General features: G+C 59.8%; 3 protein-coding genes across 4 annotated transcripts in view; 1 reads left to right on the top strand and 2 right to left on the bottom strand.

The window, feature by feature from the left end:
• XPO7 (exportin 7) overlaps window positions 1-3146 on the bottom strand; it is a 52144-nt gene extending 48998 nt beyond the window's left edge. For both annotated transcript variants that reach the window (XM_064400285.1, XM_064400286.1), the window contains exon 1: window positions 3018-3146. In XM_064400285.1, coding sequence (XP_064256355.1) covers window positions 3018-3035 — 18 coding nt within the window. In that variant the 5' untranslated portion in view covers window positions 3036-3146. The remainder of the gene's footprint in view (window positions 1-3017) is intronic.
• Window positions 377-2717, bottom strand: LOC135287010 (golgin subfamily A member 6-like protein 2). Its single transcript, XM_064400287.1, has 2 exons — window positions 2324-2717; window positions 377-2275 (listed from the first exon to the last, which is right to left on the bottom strand). Exon 2 carries the CDS (start codon window positions 2171-2173, stop codon window positions 1172-1174), a length of 1002 nt encoding a protein of 333 aa, XP_064256357.1. The 5' UTR covers window positions 2174-2275; window positions 2324-2717; the 3' UTR covers window positions 377-1171.
• A 1465-nt stretch (window positions 3147-4611) lies between the features above and the next one.
• Window positions 4612-10658, top strand: DOK2 (docking protein 2). The gene is made up of 5 exons (XM_064400477.1): window positions 4612-4764; window positions 7774-8055; window positions 8910-9000; window positions 9508-9689; window positions 9758-10658. The coding sequence occupies exons 1-5, from the start codon at window positions 4702-4704 to the stop codon at window positions 10571-10573; spliced, it is 1434 nt and encodes a 477-aa protein (XP_064256547.1). The 5' UTR covers window positions 4612-4701; the 3' UTR covers window positions 10574-10658.
• The last annotated feature ends 8438 nt before the right edge of the window (window positions 10659-19096 follow it).

Below are 19096 nucleotides of genomic sequence, written 5' to 3'. Positions count from 1 at the left end.
TGGAGAGGGATTGGGATGGAGGGATTCCACGAAATTCCAGTAATTTCTCCCTGGAAAAGGGAATTAAATGGGATTTTGGGCAGGAATTCCTGCCTGGGATGGAATTCCCGGAGATCTGAGGATCCCTGGAAGCTCCCAAACATTCCAGCTTGGGATAAACTCGGATAACAAAAGGATTTCTGCCCCAAATCCCAATCCCTTTTCCCACCGCTCCAACCCTCCTGGAGCTGCCCGGAGCTCCCAAATCCCCTCTCCAGCCTGGAACACCTCCCAAAGTTCTGCTGTTAAACTTTAACCCCGCTGAGCTCGGCGTTCCCAACCCCTCCAGCTCCAACTTCCCCCACTCCCACCTCCCTCAATCCCAGATTTACCACGGAAAACTCGGCTCTGGAGCAGAATTCCCAGAAAATCCGGATTTTCCCATGAAAATCCTGGTTAATGATGCAGCAATTCCTCCTTTCCCTCGGGATCAGAATTCCCAGGAACGTTCCCAGCTCTCTGCTGAGTTAATGAACTGCTCGGGATTGATTTATTCCCAAAGTTCCAGGGATAATAAATAACTCCTGGGAATTCTGCTTTATCCCAAAAAAAAACCTCAGGGAAAACCCTGCAAACTGTGCCTGGCTTTGGGTTTGCTGCCTCCGGGGGTTTGGGGTGAATTTTACAGGGTTTGGGGTCAATTTTAGGGGATTTTTTGTCAATTTTAGGGTGTTTGGGGTCAATCTCAGGGTGTTTGGGGTGAATTTTACAGGGTTTAGGGTCAACTTTAGGGTGTTTGGGGTCAATTTTAGGGGATTTTTTGTCAATTTTAGGGTGTTTGGGGTGAATTTTACAGGGTTTAGGGTCAATTTTAGGGTGTTTGGGGTCAACTTTAGGGTGTTTGGGGTCAATTTTAGGGTGTCTGGGGTGAACTTTAGGGTGTGTGGGTCCCTTTCAGAGGTGTTGAGGTCAATTTCAGAGGTTTTGAGTCACTCTCAGGGGGTTCAGGGTCCCTCTCAGAGGGTTTGGGGGCAATGTCAGAGTTTTAGGGTCACTCTCTGGGGGTTTGGGGTCACTCTCAGAGGTTTTTGGGTGCCTTTCAGAGGTTTTGGGGTCCCTTCAAGACATTTTCCAAAGGTTTTGGGCTCCTTCATTGGGGTTTCAGCCCACTCAGAGGGTTCTGTTCCTTTCTTCAGGGGTTCAGGTCCTTTTCAGAGAGCTCTGGGCCCTTTCCCAGGGGTTTGATTCCCTTTCCCAGGGGTTTGATTCCCTTCCCCAAAGGTTTGATTCCCTTTCCCAGGGGTTTGATTCCCTTTCCCAGGGGTTTGATTCCCTTTCCTGGAGGTTTGATTCCCTTTCCCAGGGGTTTGATTCCCTTTCCTGGAGGTTTGATTCCCTTCCCCAAAGGTTTGATTCCCTTTCCCAAAGGTTTGATTCCCTTTCCCAAAGGTTTGATTCCCTTTCCCAGAGGTTTGATTCCCTTTCCCAGGGGTTTGATTCCCTTTCCTGGAGGTTTGATTCCCTTTCCCAAAGGTTTGATTCCCTTTCCCAGAGGTTTGATTCCCTTTCCCAGGGGTTTGATTCCCTTTCCTGGAGGTTTGATTCCCTTCCCCAAAGGTTTGATTCCCTTTCCTGGAGGTTTGATTCCCTTTCCTGGAGGTTTGATTCCCTTTCCCAGAGGTTTGATTCCCTTTCCCAAAGGTTTGATTCCCTTTCCCAAAGGTTTGATTCCCTTTCCTGGAGGTTTGATTCCCTTTCCCAGAGGTTTGATTCCCTTTCCCAGGGGTTTGATTCCCTTTCCTGGAGGTTTGATTCCCTTTCCCGAAGGTTTGATTCCCTTTCCCAGGGGTTTGATTCCCTTTCCCAGAGTTTGATTCCCTTTCCCAGAGTTTGATTCCCTTTCCTGGAGGTTTGATTCCCTTTCCCAAAGGTTTGATTCCCTTTCCTGAAGGTTTGATTCCCTTTCCCAAAGGTTTGATTCCCTTTCCCGGGGGTTTGATTCCCTTTCCCAAAGGTTTGATTCCCTTTCCCAAAGGTTTGATTCCCTTTCCCAAAGGTTTGATTCCCTTTCCCAAAGGTTTGATTCCCTTTCCCAGGGGTTTGATTCCCTTTCCTGGAGGTTTGATTCCCTTTCCCAGGGGTTTGGGTCCCTCCACTCCACCCTGGAACCTTTCCACCTCTGATTTTCTCCCATCTCCTGCCCCACGAACTCTTCCACTCTGAGATTCCCCTGAAACACCCGTGGGAAACCTTTCCTGACCCTGAGTGTCCACACGGCCGGGAGGGGAACCCAAACCTGGCTGGGAAAGGATGATCCAAACTGGGCCAGGAAAGGAACCCAAACCTGGATGGAAAAGGAACAGAACCGGGCTGGGAAATGATCCAAACCGGGCCAGGAAAGGAACCCAAACCTGGATGGAAAAGGAACCCAAACCAGGCAGGGAAAGGAATAGAACTGCTCTGGGAAATGACCCCAAACCCGGCCGGGAAATGACCCTAAATCGGGACTCGAACCGGGCCGGGAGAGGAACCCAAACAGGGCTGGGAAAGGAACAGAACCCGGCTGGAAACGGAGCCGAGCCGGGCCGGGAGAGGAACCCAAAGCTGTGTGGAGAATGAACCGCGCCGGGCTGGGAACGGAGCCGAGCGGGGCCGGGGTTGCCGCAGCCCCCCAGGAGCGGCAGCGCCCGGCCCGGCCGGGGCAGCGCGGCCCCGGTGACAGCGGCAGCACGGCGGTGACAGCGGGGGCCGCCGCCGCTTCCGAGGGCACAGCGGGCTCGCCCCGAGCCTCTCCCCGGCGGCAGCGAGCGCAGGGCCGGGGGCCGCTCGGGGAGCCCCCGGGCCCCGCGGGGGGACGCGGGCGGAGCGCGGCGGCGGCGCCGCCTCCCCGGGAGCGCGGCCTGCGCGCCTGGGCCGCGCCGGGCCTGGCCGGGCCTGGCCGTGCGGGGCTCGGCCGCGCGGGCCCGGGGGGCGGCGCGGGGGCGCCGGGCGGGCGGCGGGCGGGCCGGGGCGAGCCCCGCGCTGCGGCCGGAGCTCACCTGCACATGATCCGCCATCTTGCCCCATTCATGCTCCGCTCGCGCCTCCGCCCCCGCCTGCGCCGGGCCCGGCGCCACCGCGTCCCCCCGCGCCGCCGCCCGCACCGCGCATGCGCCGCGCCGGGACCCCGCCCCTGCCGCGCCTGCGCGCGCCGCCGGGACACGCCCCCCCTCCGCGCTCGCCCCGCCCACCCGGCGCCTGCGCGCGCCGCGGGGACACGCCCACCGCGGGGGAGGCCGCGCCCGCCCCGGTGAGGCCACGCCCCCGCAGCCGCGCGGGGCCTGCGCGCGGCGCCGGGGACACGCCCACAGCGGCATGGCCCCGCCCACAGCGAGCGCGCGGCGCGCTGCGTGTGACGTCACGGAGGAGGCGCGGCGCGGGGGGGGGGGAAGGAGGGAGGGGCGCGAGGCGGGTTTGTTGACACGGCCTTAAAGGGGCCGCGCACCCCGCGACAGAGGGGACAGCACTGGGACAGCGGGACAGCGGGGACAGAGGGGACAGCACTGGGACAGCACTGGGACAGCGCGGGAACAGCGCTGTGAGCACTGGCACCAGCGCGCCCAGTGCCATCGGTGCCTCCGATGTCACCAGTGTGAGCACTGGCGCCAGTATAACCAGTGCCACCAGTGCCACCGGTGTGGCCGAACACGCCAGTATGACCGGTGCCAGCAGTGCCAGCAGTGCCAGCAGTGCCACCAGTGCCCTGCTGCCACACCCCTGCACCCAGGTCCTTGCCCCTGTGCCCACAGTGCCACAGTGTCCCCAGTGTCCTGCCCAGTGCCCATCAGCACCACAGGGTGGCACAGGGGCGTGTCCCCGGTGCCACACCCAGATGTCCCCAGTGCCGCACCCACAGTGCCACACCCACCGTGCCACACCCCCAGTGCCACGCCCACCGTGCCACACCCACGTGTCCACACTGCCACACCCACAGTGCCATGCCCACCGTGCCACACCCACGTGCCCACACTGCCACACCCCCAGTGCCACGCCCACCGTGCCACACCCACGTGTCCACACTGCCACACCCACAGTGCCACACCCACCGTGACACACCCACGTGTCCACACTGCCCCACCCAGATGCCCGGCAGTGCCACCCTGACAGCGCCGTGCCCACCTGTCCGGCTGTGCCGCACCCCGTGTCCCCAGCGTCACCCACGTGTCCCCAGTGCCACACCCCGTGTCCCCAGCGTCACCCACGTGTCCCCAGTGCCACACCCCGTGTCCCCAGCGTCACCCACGTGTCCCCAGTGCCACACCCCGTGTCCCCAGCGTCACCCACGTGTCCCCGGTGTCACACCCTGTGTCCCCAGCGCCACCCACGTGTCCCCGTGGGGACCCACAGGAAGTCGCAGCGCGCAGGAAGCGGCAGAGCCCGGCTGAGCGCGGCACGGGCTGAGCCCGCCCCGGTGACACCGCGGGGGACACGGCCCCGGGACCCCGGGACACCCAGGACACTGAGGACACTTGGGGACACTGCGGACACTCAGGACACACCGGGCACTCAGGACACTCCGGACACTTGGGGACGCTCTGGACACTGTGGACACTCAGGACTCTCTGGACACACCGGACACACGGGACACTCGGATACGCCGGACACTCGGGACACTCTGGACACTTGGGACACTTGGGGACACTTGGGGACACTCGGACACTGCGGACGCTCGGACAGGCCGCGATGGAGGAGGCGGTGGTGAAGCAGGGCGGGATGTTCCTGCAGCTGCAGCAAACCTTCGGGAAGGTCAGCGGGGTCGGGGGTCCTGGAGGGGGAGAATCCCACGGGAATGGGGTGAACCCCACGGGAACAGGGTGAATCCCATGAGAACGGGGTGAATCCTACAGCAATGGGGTGAATCCCACAGGAATGGGGTGAATCCCACAGGAATGGGGTGAATCCCATGAGAACGGGGTGAATCCTACAGCAATGGGGTGCATCCCATAAGAATGGGGTGAATCCCACAGGAATGGTGTGAATCCCATAGGAATAGGGCGAATCCTGTGGTAATCAGGTGAATCCCACAGGAATGGGGTGAATCCCACAGGAATGGTGTGAATCCCACGGGGATGGGGTGAATCCCATGGGGATGGGGTGAATCCCACAGGAATGGCGCAAATCCCATAGGAATAGGGCGAATCCTGTGGTAATCAGGTGAATCCCACAGGAATGGGGTGAATCCCATAAGAACAGGGTGAATCCCATGGGAATGGGGTGAATCCCACAGCAATGGGGTGAATCCCACAGGAACAGGGTGAATCCTAAGGGAATGGGATGAATCCCACAGCAATGGGGTGAATCCCACAGGAACAGGGTGAATCCTAAGGGAATGGGATGAATCCCACAGCAATGGGGTGAATCCCGCAGCAGTGGGGTGAATCCTCTGGGAACAGTGTGATCCACCTGTTGATGCTCAGCTGTCCCGCAGCCACCACAGGGGGACAGGAGGTGCTGGGGACACTTTGTACAGACCCCCCAAGAGAGGCTCTGCACAGTAAGGGGGTGACAGATGTGACCCCAAAGCCTCACTGGGTGACAAATAAAGCCCCCAAAAGGGGTGAGAGATGTGAACCACAAAGCTGCATTTGGGGACAGTTCCAGCTGGAGGTGATAGCTGCAGGCCCCAAAGCCACATTTAGGGACAGTGATGTCTGCAGGCCCCAAAGCCACATTTAGGGACAGTGACAGCTGCAGGCCCCAAAGCCACAACGGGGACAGTGACAGCTGCAGGCCCCAAAGCCACACTGGGGACAGTGACGGTTGCAAGCCCCAAAGCTGCGTTTGGGGACAGTGACAGCTGCAGGCCCCAAAACCACATTTAGGGACAGTGATGGCTGCAGGCCCCAAAACCACATTTAGGGACAGTGACGGCTGCAGGCCCCAAAACCACATTTAGGGATAGTGACGGCTGCAGGCCCCAAAGCTGTGTTTGGGGACAGTGACGGCTGCAGGTCCCAAAGCCACATTGGGGACAGTGACAGCTGCAGGCCCCAAAACCACATTTAGGGACAGTGACGGCTGCAGGCCCCAAAGCCACACTGGGGACAGTGACGGCTGCAGGCCCCAAAGCTGTGTTTGGGGACAGTGACGGCTGCAGGCCCCAAAACCACATTTAGGGACAGTGATGTCTGCAGGCCCCAAAGCCACACTGGGACAGTGATGGCTGCAGGCCCCAAAGCCACATTTAGGGACAGTGAGGGCTGCAGGCCCCAAAGCCGCGTTTGGGGACAGTGACGGCTGCAGGCCCCAAAGCTGTGTTTGGGGACAGTGATGGTTGCAAGCCCCAAAGCTGCGTTTGGGGACAGTGACGGCTGCAGGCCCCAAAGCTGCGTTTGGGGACAGTGATGGTTGCAAGCCCCAAAGCTGCGTTTGGGGACAGTGACGGCTGCAGGCCCCAAAGCCGTGTTTGGGGACAGTGACGGCTGCAGGCCCCAAAGCCGCGTTTGGGGACAGTGACGGCTGCAGGCCCCAAAGCCGCGTTTGGGGACAGTGACGGCTGCAGGCCCCAAAGCCGCGTTTGGGGACAGTGACGGCTGCAGGCCCCAAAGCCGCGTTTGGGGACAGTGACGGCTGCAGGCCCCAAAGCTGTGTGGCTTCCGCTGCCGATAAAGGCTGAGGTCGGGCAATGGCTGCGAGGGGGAAGGAGCTGAGGGAAGGAGCTGAGGGGCCCCTCCTGCCCCTCTCCTTTCTCTTCCTCCCCACAGATCCCATCCCCAGTGGATCCACGAGGGATCCCAAAAGGATCCAAGGGCTGGGATCCCAAAACCCCATCCCGGGCAAAGGGAGCTGCGGGCCCCGGAGCTGCTGGGAGCGATGTGCTGGTTTTGGGGCCACTTTCCCTGCCCCCACTTCCCCTCTGCCCTGGGGCCTCCCGCGCTCCCCGAGCCGGAACTGCTGCTGCTTTTGGGGCAGAGCCAGAGAGATGAAAATGTGGGGTTTTTAGGGAAAATGGGAGGAAAAAGGAGCTGGAAGTTGTTCACGGCTTTTTTGGGAATGGGGTGGGTGAGGCTGGGGGTGGAAAGGCCTTGGTTCATGCCAGGGCTGATTTAAATCCCAATTTATGTCCCAATTTATGTCACCCCCACCTTCAGCCAGACCCAACACCCTTGTCCTGCCTTGGGTGATCCTAAGCATGGTCCCAAGGGGATAAAAACTCCTGGGAAGGTAAAAACTCCTGAAGGTAAAAACTTATGGGAAGGTAAAAATTCCTGGGGAGGTAAAAACCCCTGGGAAGGTAAAAACCCCTGTGAAGGTGAAAACTCTGGGGAAGGTAAAAAAAACCTAGGAAGGTAAAACTCTCCTGAGAAGGTAAAAACCCTCCTGGAAGGTAAAAATTCCTGGAGAGGTAAAAACACCTGGGAAGGTAAAACTCTTCTGGAAAGGTAAAAACTCCTAGAAAGATGAAAAGTCCTGGAAAGGTAAAAACCCCTGTAAAGGTGAAAACTCTGGGGAAGGTAAAAAAAACCTAGGAAGGTAAAACTTTCCTGAGAAGGTAAAAACCCTCCTGGAAGGTAAAAATTCCTGGAGAGGTAAAAACCCCTGAGAAGGTAAAAACTGCAGGAAAGTTAAAAACCCCAGGGAAGGTCGAACCCTTTTGGGAAGGTAAAAACCCCAGGGAAGATAAAAACTCCAGGGAAGGTTGAACCCTGTTGGGAAGGTCGAACCCCAGGGAAGGTCGAACCCCAGGGAAGGTCGAACCCCAGGGAGGGCTGAACCCTCTTGGGAAGGCAGACACCCCGGTTGTCCCCCCGGCAGAAGTGGAAGAAGTTCTGGGCCGTGCTGTACCGGGAGAGCTCCTGCTCCACGGCGCGCCTGGAGCTGCTGGAGGGCCCCGAGCGGCCGCGCAAGGCCGAGGGCAGCCGGCGCCTGGTCCGGCTCAGCGACTGCGTCCACGTGGCCGAGGTGGGCGGCGATGCCACCTGTCCCAAGGACACCGTCCCCTTCCTGCTGGAGACCACGGAGCGGCGCTTCCTGCTGGCCGCCGACGGCGCCGAGGCGGCCGAATGGATCCAGCGGCTGTGCGAGCTGGCGTTCCCGGTACGCGCCCGGATAGCGCTGGGAAAGGTGGGATCCACCGGGGTGGGTGGGAATCCACTGTGGTGGATGGGATCCGCTGGGGTGGGTGGGATCCACTGGGATGGATGGGATCCACCAGGTGGGGGGGTGGGGGGTGGGATCCACTGAGTTGGATGGGATCCGCTGGGGTGGGTGGGATGCACTGGGATGGATGAGATCCATTGGGACGTATGGGATCCACCAGGGTGGATGGAATCCATTAGGATGGATGGGATCCACTGGGAAGGATGGGATCCATCGGGGTGGATGGGATCCATTAGGATGGATGGGATCCACTGGGAAGGATGGGATCCATCGGGGTAGATGGGATCTGCTAGAATGGATGGGACCCACCAGGGTGGATGCTATGCACTGAGTTGGATGGGATGCACCGGGATGGATGGGATCTGCTGGGATAGATGGGATCCATTGGGATGGGTGGGATCCACTGGGGTGGATGGGATCCAATGAGATGGATGGGATCCACTGGGATGGATGGAACCCACCTGGATATGTGGCATCCACTGGGATGGATGGGATCCACCAGGATGGGTGGGATCCACTGGGGTGGGTGGGATTCACTGGGATGGATGGGATCAACTGGGTTGGATGGGATCCACCAAGATGGATGGGGTCTGCTAGAATGGATGGGATGCACAGGGATGGGTGGGATCCACCGGGATGGGTGGGATCCACCGGGATGGGTGGGATCCACTGGGATGGGTGGGATCCACCGGGATGGGTGGGATCCACTGGGATGGGTGGGATCCACCGGGATGGGTGGGATCCACTGGGATGGGTGGCAGCCCTCACCTGCCGCTCTTCCCCCGGGGCAGAGGAGCCGGGAGGAGCCAGGAGCGGCCAAGGAGGGCACCGAGGGCGAGTTCTCCATGGAGGAAAATTCCCTGTACAGCTCGCGGGGCAAAGGTGGGAGCGGGGCTGGGGCTGTGTGGGGTGGGGAAATCTCCCCAAAAGCCTCTTCCTGTTTGTGGGGCCGGCTCGGCTGCGCTATCAGCTGTGGTCATCCTGTCCAGCCCTTATCGGCCGGACACTGCTGGCCTGGCTGGAGGGGTCATCCACGGCCCTCTGCAGGGTGGGACACGTGTCCAATGCTGTGTCCACTCCAGATGGCCTGGAGCGGGCTGTCCTGGCTTGGGGGTCACTCTGAGGGGTGGGACACGTGTCCAGCACCAGCTGTGTCCTGGGCTCTGGCCTGGGGGGGTCACTCACAGCCCCTCTGTGGGGTGGGACACGTGTCCAATGTCCACCCTGTCCATCCCAGCTGGCCTGGAGCAGTCTGCCCTGGCTTGGGGGTCACTCTGTGGGGTGGGACACGTGTCCAGCACCAGCTGTGTCCGGGGCTCTGGCCTGGGGGGGTCACTCACAGCCCCTCTGTGGTGTGGGACACGTGTCCAACGCTGTGTCCATCCCCAGCCGGCCTGGAGCAGGCGTTTGAGGTGACAGTGAGGGTGACACCGTCATCGCAGCGCTGCTGCCTCCGGGGCCGCGGCATCCTGCGGGCGGGCGAGGAGGCGCTGGAGCTGTGGCACCCACAGAGCCAGGAGCTGCTGGCCAGCTGGCCCTACCGCTTCCTGCGCCGCTTCGGCCGCGACAAGGTCAGTGTGCAGCCGCAGGGCCGGGCTGGACGCGGCCGTGGCCTGGCGCTGACCCCTGCCCTCCGCAGGTGACCTTCTCCTTCGAGGCCGGCCGGCGCTGCGCCTCCGGAGAGGGCAACTTCGAGTTCGACACCAGGCAGGGCAACGAGATCTTCCAGGCCATCGAGGCGGCCATCGAGGTCCAGCGGGGCCGTGGTGCCGAGGAGCCGCGCCGGGCGGGCCCCGTGGATGAAACCCCGCGGCCGCTTGAGCACGCCAGGACAGCCGGCCGGGCACAGGGCCACGAGGAGGGCAAAGGGGTCAAGGGCAGGCTGGTGATGCCCCCCGGGGCTGGGGAGGCCTCGGGGCCGTTCCAGCTGGCACGGGGTGCGGATTGTCCCTACGCCGAGCCCCACGACGCCCTGCGCCGCGGGAACGCCACCGCGCCGCCCGACACGGGCCGGAGGCCGGACGGGGCCCGGGTGGAGTCCGAGTACGCCGTCCCCTTCGACACCATCGCCAAGTCCTTCCTGGCGCGCCAGTTCGGTGGCCTGGGCTGTCCCCAGGAGGGGCTCCCCGAGCCGCCGAGTGCCCCCAGGGATGCAGGGGGGGCTCAGCAGCCCCCCGGCCGCCCCACGGCCCCCAAACCCGAGCACATCTACGACGAGCCCGAGGGTCTCTCGGGCCTCTCGCTGTACGACGAGCCCCAGGAGGTGAAGGGGGAGGCCTGGAGGCTGCAGGCGGCCCCCGAGGAGCCCCCCGGGCTCGGGACTCCCTACAACGCCCAGCGCGACGACTACGCCGTCCCCAAGAGGCCCTTCCTGCTGCAGGGCAAGGAGTGGCTCGGCGACTGCGACTACGACAACGTGGCCCTCAGGGTGGCCAAGAAGAGGAACCTGCAGTGAGCGGCAGCGGGGGAGACGAGGAGGGGACGCCCCAAATCCCCCAGCAGGACTTTACCCCATCCCCGGCAGAACTGAGACCCCCAAAGCTCAGCGCACCCGGGGCTGGGGAGGGGGCACAGCCGGGGGTGGCAGGGGACACCTGGGAGGTGGCAGGGGACACCTGGGAGGTGGCAGGGGACAGCCGGGGGTGGCAGGAGACACCTGGGAGGTGGCAGGGGACAGCCGGGGGTGGCAGGGGACACCTGGGAGGTGGCAGGGGACAACCGGGGGTGGCAGGGGACACCTGGGAGGTGGCAGGGGACAACCGGGGGTGGCAGGAGACACCTGGGAGGTGGCAGGGGACAGCCGGGGGTGGCAGGGGACACCTGGGAGGTGGCAGGGGACAGCCGGGGGTGGCAGGAGACACCTGGGAGGTGGCAGGGGACAACCGGGGGTGGCAGGAGACACCTGGGAGGTGGCAGGGGACAGCCGGGAGGTGGTAGGGGACACCTGGGAGGTGGCAGGGGACAACCGGGGGTGGCAGGGGACACCTGGGAGGTGGCAGGGGACAGCCGGGAGGTGGTAGGGGACACCTGGGAGGTGGCAGGGGACAGCCGGGGGTGGCAGGGGACACCTGGGAGGTGGCAGGGGACAGCTGGAAGCGCTGGATGCGCCCACTGGAGGGCAGTGCGAGCCCACCGGAGCGGCGGTGCCCGGGCAGCGGGACCCCCGCGGCCGCAGCCCCGGGACCCCGAAGCCCGCTGGAGCAGCGGCTCCGCCCCGCTCATCCCCCGGGATGCACTTCCAGGGCGGCTGGAGCAGGAATGGCCTGGGGCGCTCAGCGGGGTGTGCTTCCTTGGGGATGGACATCCCAAATCCCACAGGATGGGCATCCCAAATCCCTCAGGATGGGCATCCCAAATCACTCAGGATGGGCATCCCAAATCCCACAGGATGACTATCCCAAATCCCTCAGGATGGACATACCAAATCCTCCAGGATCAACATCCCGGATCCCACAAGATGGACATCCCAAATCCTTCAGGGATGGACATCCCCAATCCCACAGGCTGAACGTCTTGAATTCCCCAGGGATGCAGATCCTACCCCATGGGATGGACAGTGCTCATTCTCTGTGATGGACATCCCAAATCCCACAGGATGGACACCCCAAATCCTCCAGGATGGACATCCCAAATCCCCCAGGGATTCAGATCCCACCCCGAGCCCTCCCCTGCCCACACAGAGCCCCCAGTGCTCCCAGTGTGTTCCAGTGCCACAGCAGCGCCGGGTCCTTCCCTGCCCAAAGGTCCCTCCCCGCCTTGCTCGGCAAACCCCAAATTCCGTCTGTTTCATCCTCACTTTTGTTTTTAATTCTCTTTATAAACGCCCTTTCCATCCCCTTGAATTCCAGATGGAAAACTGGCTTTTATTTTCATGGAGATTTTCACGGCTTGCTCCATTCCTCCCACTACAAACCAGTACAGAGCCATAGGGCCATCCTCCTTGTGTTCCTTTTCCTTTTCCTTTTCCTTTTCCTTTTCCTTTTCCTTTTCCTTTTCCTTTTCCTTTTCCTTTTCCTTTCCCTTTCCCTTTCCCTTTCCCTTTCCCTTTCCCTTTCATTTTCCCTTTCCCTCCTCATCTTCCTCCTCCTCCCCTTCCCAACCCTTCCAGCCATTCCCGGGGGACATCCAGCCCCTCAAGCAGCCCCACCCCAATTCCCATGGGATTTCCCTGGACCCCTCAGAGCCCAGGACCCCTGGGACCCCCCAGCCCCATCCCCACCCCGGAGCGACCTCGGGATCCCAGTTCCTCAGCATCCCATCAGCTTTTCCATGGAAATCTCGGCCATTCCATGAATTATTTATAGCCTCTCCCAATCAAAGGCGACGCTCAGGTGCTGCAGTTCATTTCCTGGATCCCGCGAATCCGACGGGAGGGTTTTAATGAGGCAAATTAAGTGGTTTTGCTAAGAGATGCTGATTAAAGCTCCGGCTCCATCGCCGCATCCCCGGCGGGGTTGGGGGCAATGGGATGCACAGGTGGGATCCTGCTCCAGGTGGGATCCTGCTCCAGGTGGGATCCTGCTCCAGGTGGGATCACACGGGGAAAAACACCTAAAAGTGCTCCAGAATAAAGGGAAAATCTCCAGCAGGGTTTTCCACATGGGATTAAGGAAAATCATGGAGCGAGGCAGAGCTGGAAGGGTTTAGGATGCTCTGAGGGGTGGGAGATGCTTCCCATCCTTTCCCAGCCCCATTCCTATGGAAAAATGGGATCATCCCCATCCATGCCCAGCTGGTTCCCATCTCTAGAGCTGGGGAAATCCAGAATTCCGGAGCTGGAAAAATGGGGTCATCCCTGTCCATGCCTGGCAGGTTCCCATCCCCAGAGCTGGGGAAATCCAGGAGAATTCCCGAGCTGGAAAAATGGGATCATGCCTGGGCTCCAGAGCCAGGGAAATCCAGAATTCCTGAGCTGGAAAAATGGGATCATCCCCATCCATGCCTGGCTGGTTCCCATCCCCAGAGCCGGGGAAATCCAGGAGAATTCCTGCGCTGGGAACTCCTGGCAGCTCGGAGCCGTTCATCGGGAATCGATTGCTCAAGCACAGGTTATTATTAATTAATTAACGCTCATTAGCGGGTTATTCATTATTAATCGGTGTTAACACAACCCTCCCTCCTCCCGCTCCATCCCTGCTCCTTCCAGTTTTCCTTCCTTAACCAAAGGAATGGAAACTCTGCCCAGACTTTGCTTCCCAATCCTGTAGAAAGCCAGGGAATGCAGGATAGCCAGGAATGGAGCTGTAAGAACATGGAAACAATTCCCAAACTTCCCAATCATTTGGGCTGCCAGGGAATGAGGAATTGCTGGGAATGAAGCTGTAAAAACATGGAAATGCTTCCCAAACTTCCCAGTCCTGTGGGAAGCCAGGGAATGAGGGATCACTGGGAATGGAGCTGTAAAAATGGGAAAACACTTCCCGAATTTCCCAATCCTGGAGTTAACTTCCCAATCCTGTAGAAAGCCAGGGAATGCAGGATAGCCGGGAATGGAGCTGTAAGAACATGGAAACAATTCCCAAACTTCCCAGTCCTGTGGGCTGCCAGGGAATGAGGGATCACTGGGAATGGTGCTGTAAAAACATGGAAACAATTCCCAAACTTCCCAGTCCTGTGGGATTTGCAGCAGGCAGCCAGGGATTGTTTGGAATGGCACCGATCAAGTTTTAGCAGGGATTGGGGGAAATTTTGGGAATTTTGGTGCTGGAATTTCATCCCCTGCCTGTCCCACCACCTGGGTGGGGTTTGGAGTGGAAAAGAGCACCTGGCCTGGAGAATTCCAACTGGAAAAAACCTTGGAAAGGCTCAGCGAGGGGCTGGGCTGGGGAAAAAAATCAATGGAAAAGGGGGAGGGAAGAGCTTAAAGCCCAAAGCTCCAGACAAATGGAGAGATTTAATCTGATTTGGGAGTTATTGTCCTGATGGAATTACGCTGATTATGAATCATTTAGGAGCAGGGATAATCAAAACACGGATTTGTTCCGAGCTCCGAGGGGCTCCCGAGTCTCTTCCCGGGGGTGGAGAGAGGCAGAGCTGCATCCCGGGATGGAGAAGGGCAAGGAGCAGCATCCCAAGGGAAAACCGGGAGATTTGGAGGGAAAAGGGGCCTGGGGATCTCCGGGATGGGAAAACTGTGGCTGGGAGCAGAGCAGGGATGAAAATGGGATGATGCCAAGGGAAAGCTGGGCTGGTGGGAGCAGAGCAAGGAAAGTGGGATAAGGACATGTCTGGGATGGAGAGGACCAGGAATGCAGGCCTGGGGAGAAAACTGGGAGAGTCCCAAGGGAAAGCCGGGCTGGGAAGGCTGGAGGGGCAGAGAGAGGAATGAGGGAGTGGGAATCTCTGGGATGGGGAGGAAGGGGGAAAGGATTGGGAACAGAGCAGGGGTGCAGCCCTGTGGGAAAAAACTGGGATAAACCCAAGGAAAAGATGGTCTGGAGGGGCAGAATGAGGAATGAGGGGTGTGGGAATCTCTGGGATGGAGAGGGAGGGGAAATTTAGAGTGGGAACAGACCAGGGGTGGAGAAAACCAGGATGACTCCTGGGAAAACTGCTCTGGAAAAGGCTTGGATGGTCAGGGCATGGAAACAGAGAGTGGGGGATCTCCAGGATGGAGAGAAAGAGAAATTTGGATTGGGAACAGACCGGGGTGGAGAAAAACAGGATGATCCCTGGGGAAACTGCTCTGGAAAAGGCTTGGATGGTCAGGGCATGGGAAGAGGGGAGCAGGAATCTCCAGGATTGAAAGGATGGGAAATTTGGATTGGAAACAGACCAGAGGTGGAGAAAAACAGGATGATCCCAAGGGAAAGCTGGGCTGGCAAGGCTGGGATGGTCTGGGCATGGAAAGAGAAAGGGGGGGATCTCCAGGATGGAGAGGTTGGGAAATTTGGGTTGGGAACAGACCAGGAATGGTGAAAAACACGATGATCCCTGGGGAAACTGCTCTGGAAAAGGCTTGGATGGTCAGAGCATGGAAACAGAGCTGGGGGATCTCCAGGATGGAGAGAAAGAGAAATTTGGATTTGGAACAGACCGGGGTGGAGAAAAACAGGATGATCCCAAGGGAAAGCTGGGCTGGCAAGGCTCGGATGGTCTGGGCATGGAAACAGGGGTGTGAGGATCTCCAGGATGGAGAGGAAGGGAAATCTGGATTGGGAACAGACCAGGAATGGTGAAAAACACAATGATCCCAAGGGAAACTGCTCTGGAAAAGGCTTGGATGGTCAGGGCATGGGAAGAGGGGAGCAGGGATCTCCAGGAGGGGGAAAACAGGGAACAAACCTGCTGGAAAGCGGGATGGGGACGCTCCCCGCGGCCTGGAGATGCCGCTCCCGTTTTTCCTGCAGCTCCACACAGCTCGTTTTCCCATTAGTGTCTCCTCGGATTAGGGATGCGCTCGCTCTCCGGCTCCGGCCGAATCCCAGGCGCCAGCAGGAGCTGGAAACTGCATTAGGGCCGTGCCAAGGAGCCCCTGATGCCATTAGGGGCGAGCATTAGAGGTGCTAAGTGACAAGGAGCTCATCAGGCCGGGATTGATGGAAATCCCGTTCCCGGAGCCGGCAGGAGCAGGGCCCTTCATTCAGGAGAAATTGCTTAATTGGGAAGGTCTGGATTGTCTCCGCCTGTCTCGTTCCTGGAGCTCTGGAGCTGCTCGGGGTGTGGGATGAGTGGGAGCGACGAGGACGTGGAGGTGGCAGAGTGGAGGGAAAACTCCCAAATCCGCCCATCCTGCTTTTCCTTGCCCTCTTGGCAGCTTGAGGATTCCCAGACTGGTCGTTCCTGGGAATTCCAGCATTCCAGACCCGGGAAAAACCGGGCTGGTGGCTGTCCTGAGGGAGCTGAGCTCTTCCCTGCCCCGGGCTGCAGCAGAATTAATTGGCCATGGCCGGGAGTCCACAAAGCCGGGCTTTGTTGGGAAGGAAGCCGTAAAGGCGCGTGTCCGCAGCCGTAATTCCTTCATCCCGCATTGATCCCGCGGCCTCTGCTGCCCACGGAGCGCCCGGGGGGTGGGCTGGGCATCGATCCCGGGCACCTCGGCCAGGCCCGAGCACCCCTGACCCTGCCCGGGCTGGGGGGGATTCCCAGGCTCATTCCAGCCTGGAGCATCCTCATCCCTGCTCCTTCCAGGAGGGAATTCCCAGGCTCATTCCAGCCTGGAGCATCCTCATCCCTGCTCCTTCCAGGAGGGAATTCCCAGGGTCATTCCAGCCTGGAGCATCCTCATCCCTGCTCCTTCCAGGAGGGAATTCCCAGGCTCATTCCAGCCTGGAGCATCCTCATCCCTGCTCCTTCCAGGAGTGAATTCCCAGGATTATTCCAGCCTGGAGCATCCTCATCCCTGCTCCTTCCAGGAGTGAATTCCCAGGCTCATTCCAACTTGGAGCATCCTCAATCCCTGCTCCTTCCAAGAGGGAATTCCCAGGCTCATTCCAGCCTGGAACATCCCTGACCCCTCTCATTCTGGGACCAAATTCCCAATCTGATCCCAGCCTGGAGAATCCCTGATCCCCGCTTGTTCTGGGAGCAATTCCCAAATTAATCCCAGCGTAGTGAATCTCTGATCCCTGCTCATTCTGGGACCAAATTCCCAGCCTGATCCCAGCCTGGAGAATCCCTCACCCTGCTCATGCTGGGACTGAATTCCCAGATTGATCCCAGCCCCGTCTTCCCTCTCCTTCCCTCCCATATAAATACCTGGGAATATTTATAATTCTGGCTTTTTTTGCAGCTGCTGCTGCAAGGGGAACATCCCGAATTCCACAGCACCGAATTCCCTGCTGGGGATGCAGGGATGGAGGGGAATTTTGGGGAGGATCTGTGAGATTGAGGGGTACAGGGGGGCATGGATGAGATCCCGGTGTGAGACCCCACAGGATGGGAGAGGAGAAGGGAAAGCCTGGATCCAAGGAGCAGCTGGATTTGCTGCTGGGGACACAAAGAGCTCGTTCCAAGGGTGTGGAAAAGCTTCTGGGAAGGCAATTTCCAGCTGGTTCTGGTCCAGGGAATCGCTGTTTTTATGGGATTTTGCTGCCAGATCCGTGTTTTGTTTGGATTTCTGCAGCCTCGCTGTGCTGGGGGTTTATGGGAGCAGGGGAAGGGTCCTCACCTCACCCCCAAATCCCTGCAAATTCCAGCAGGGAACATTTGATGGAGGCTACAGCTGTGTGAGGAGCCTGGGAAAACACCGGAGCTCCTCGGATCATGCATCCAACTCCCCATTAATTAATTATTTATGGGAACCCCATTTAGAGAATCATCCAGACCCTAGCGATGAGGAGAGGATGGATCCACATCCCGAATTCCTGGCCCTGCTCCCCCATCTCGGGGCAGGACGTGTTTAAAAGCCTGGCTGGAATGCTGGGATTTTTCCAAGCCTCCATCTCTCCCGAGTCTCCATGGAAGTGCGTGTTTCATGTGTTCCTTTGCCTCAATCTGCAGTGTTTGGACCAAAATAATGCTCTGTGTGCGCTTCCCGGAGCCGCTCCGCGGGCGGATTTTGTCAGGAAATATAAATATCCCAACACCCACCTGGCCAGGCTGAGGCTGCAGAGCCAGAATTCACAATTCCACCCTCGGCACCGCCGGGAATTCTGCAGCCTGGAGAGGCCCTGGATTCCCAGAGAGGTGTCCAGGGAGCCCTGGGCCAGTGGAGGTGTCCCCGGCCGTGGCAGGGGTGGCACTGGATGGGATTTCAGGTCCTTCCATCCCAAACCATTCCAGGGTTTTGTTTTCCCATCCCTCTGTGGGTGCTGTGGGAGCAGCCCTGGGTGCTGGGAATCTGCTGGGATGGAGGGTCTGGAGGGACAGGACACAGGGAATGGCTTCCACTGCCAGAGGGCACAGGGAGATTTTGGGATTTTGGGAAGGAATTCCTGGCTGGGAGGGTGAGCAGGGGCTGGGATGGAATTCCCAGAGGAGCTGTGCCTGCCCCTGGGTCCCTGGAGGTGTCCAAGGCCAGGTTGGGATAATCTGGGATAGTGGGAGGTGTCAGAGTTGGGTCTGGCTGATCCTCCCATCCCAAACCATTCCAGGGTTTTGTTTTCCCATCCCTGCTGCAGGAACAGCCCTGGACAGCAGGATTTGCTGGAAACAGGGAATGGCTTCCCACTGCCAGAGGGTTAGATGGGATTTTGGGAAGCAATTCCTGGCTGGGAGGGTGGCCAGAGAATTCCCGGAGAATTCACAGAGAATTCCCAGAGAAGCCGTGGCTGCTCCATCCCTGGACGTGCCCGAGGCCACGTCGGGACAATCTGGGATGATGGAATGTGTCCCTGCCCACGGAACGAGCTGGGATTTAACACCTCCTCCCACCCGGAGCATTCCAGGGCTGCTGCCTTTCCCATCCAGGTGCGCTCCGGGACGGAGCCGCTCCCCCGTGCCCCGAGGGCATCGCTGTGCCCGTCCCGCTGGCACACGGAGCCTTTCCCGGGGTCTCGTCAGAGCCGGGAAGCGGCGGAATTTCCCCCTCTCCAGGCGGAGGGGGAGCCAATTAGCGGCAGCTGGTGAGAGCTGGAAATTATTATTAATTTCCAGGCGAGCATATGCTGCGCGTTAGCAGCGCCCGTGCGCCGCAGCAGGGCCAGCCCGGCCAGATGGCTCAGCCTGCCGCGGGAACGGCTCCTGGTCTGATCCCGGCCTGATCCTGGTCTGATCGCGGCCTGATCCTGGTCTGATCCTGGTCTGATCCCGGCCTGATCCTGGTCTGATCCTGGCCTGATCCTGGTCTGATCGCGGCCTGATCCTGGTCTGATCCTGGTCTGATCCCGGCCTGATCCTGGTCTGATCCCGGCCTGATCGTGGCCTGATCCCGGCCTGATCCCGGCCTGATCACGGCCTGATCCTGGCCTGATCGCAGCCTGATCCCGGCCTGATCGCGGCCTGAACCTGGCCTGATCCCGGCCTGATCGCGGCCTGATCCCGGCCTGATCCCGGCCTGATCCTGGCCTGATCCTGGTCTGATCCTGGCCTGATCCCG

This window comes from Passer domesticus, chromosome 28, assembly GCF_036417665.1.
Source record: "Passer domesticus isolate bPasDom1 chromosome 28, bPasDom1.hap1, whole genome shotgun sequence".
Lineage (NCBI taxonomy): Eukaryota > Metazoa > Chordata > Aves > Passeriformes > Passeridae > Passer > Passer domesticus.
This window is presented reverse-complemented; position numbering and strand designations above follow the sequence as displayed.

Bases quoted from the DNA above. Each gene is read 5' to 3' on its own strand.
- LOC135287010 (XM_064400287.1), bottom strand. From the start codon at position 2,173: ATGGGAGAAAATCAGAGGTGGAAAGGTTCCAGGGTGGAGTGGAGGGAC.
- DOK2 (XM_064400477.1), top strand. From the start codon at position 4,702: ATGGAGGAGGCGGTGGTGAAGCAGGGCGGGATGTTCCTGCAGCTGCAG. The intron at 9,001-9,507 runs GTGGGAGCGGGG...GTCCATCCCCAG, and splicing joins GTACAGCTCGCGGGGCAAAG to CCGGCCTGGAGCAGGCGTTT. The intron at 9,690-9,757 runs GTCAGTGTGCAG...TGCCCTCCGCAG, and splicing joins GCCGCTTCGGCCGCGACAAG to GTGACCTTCTCCTTCGAGGC.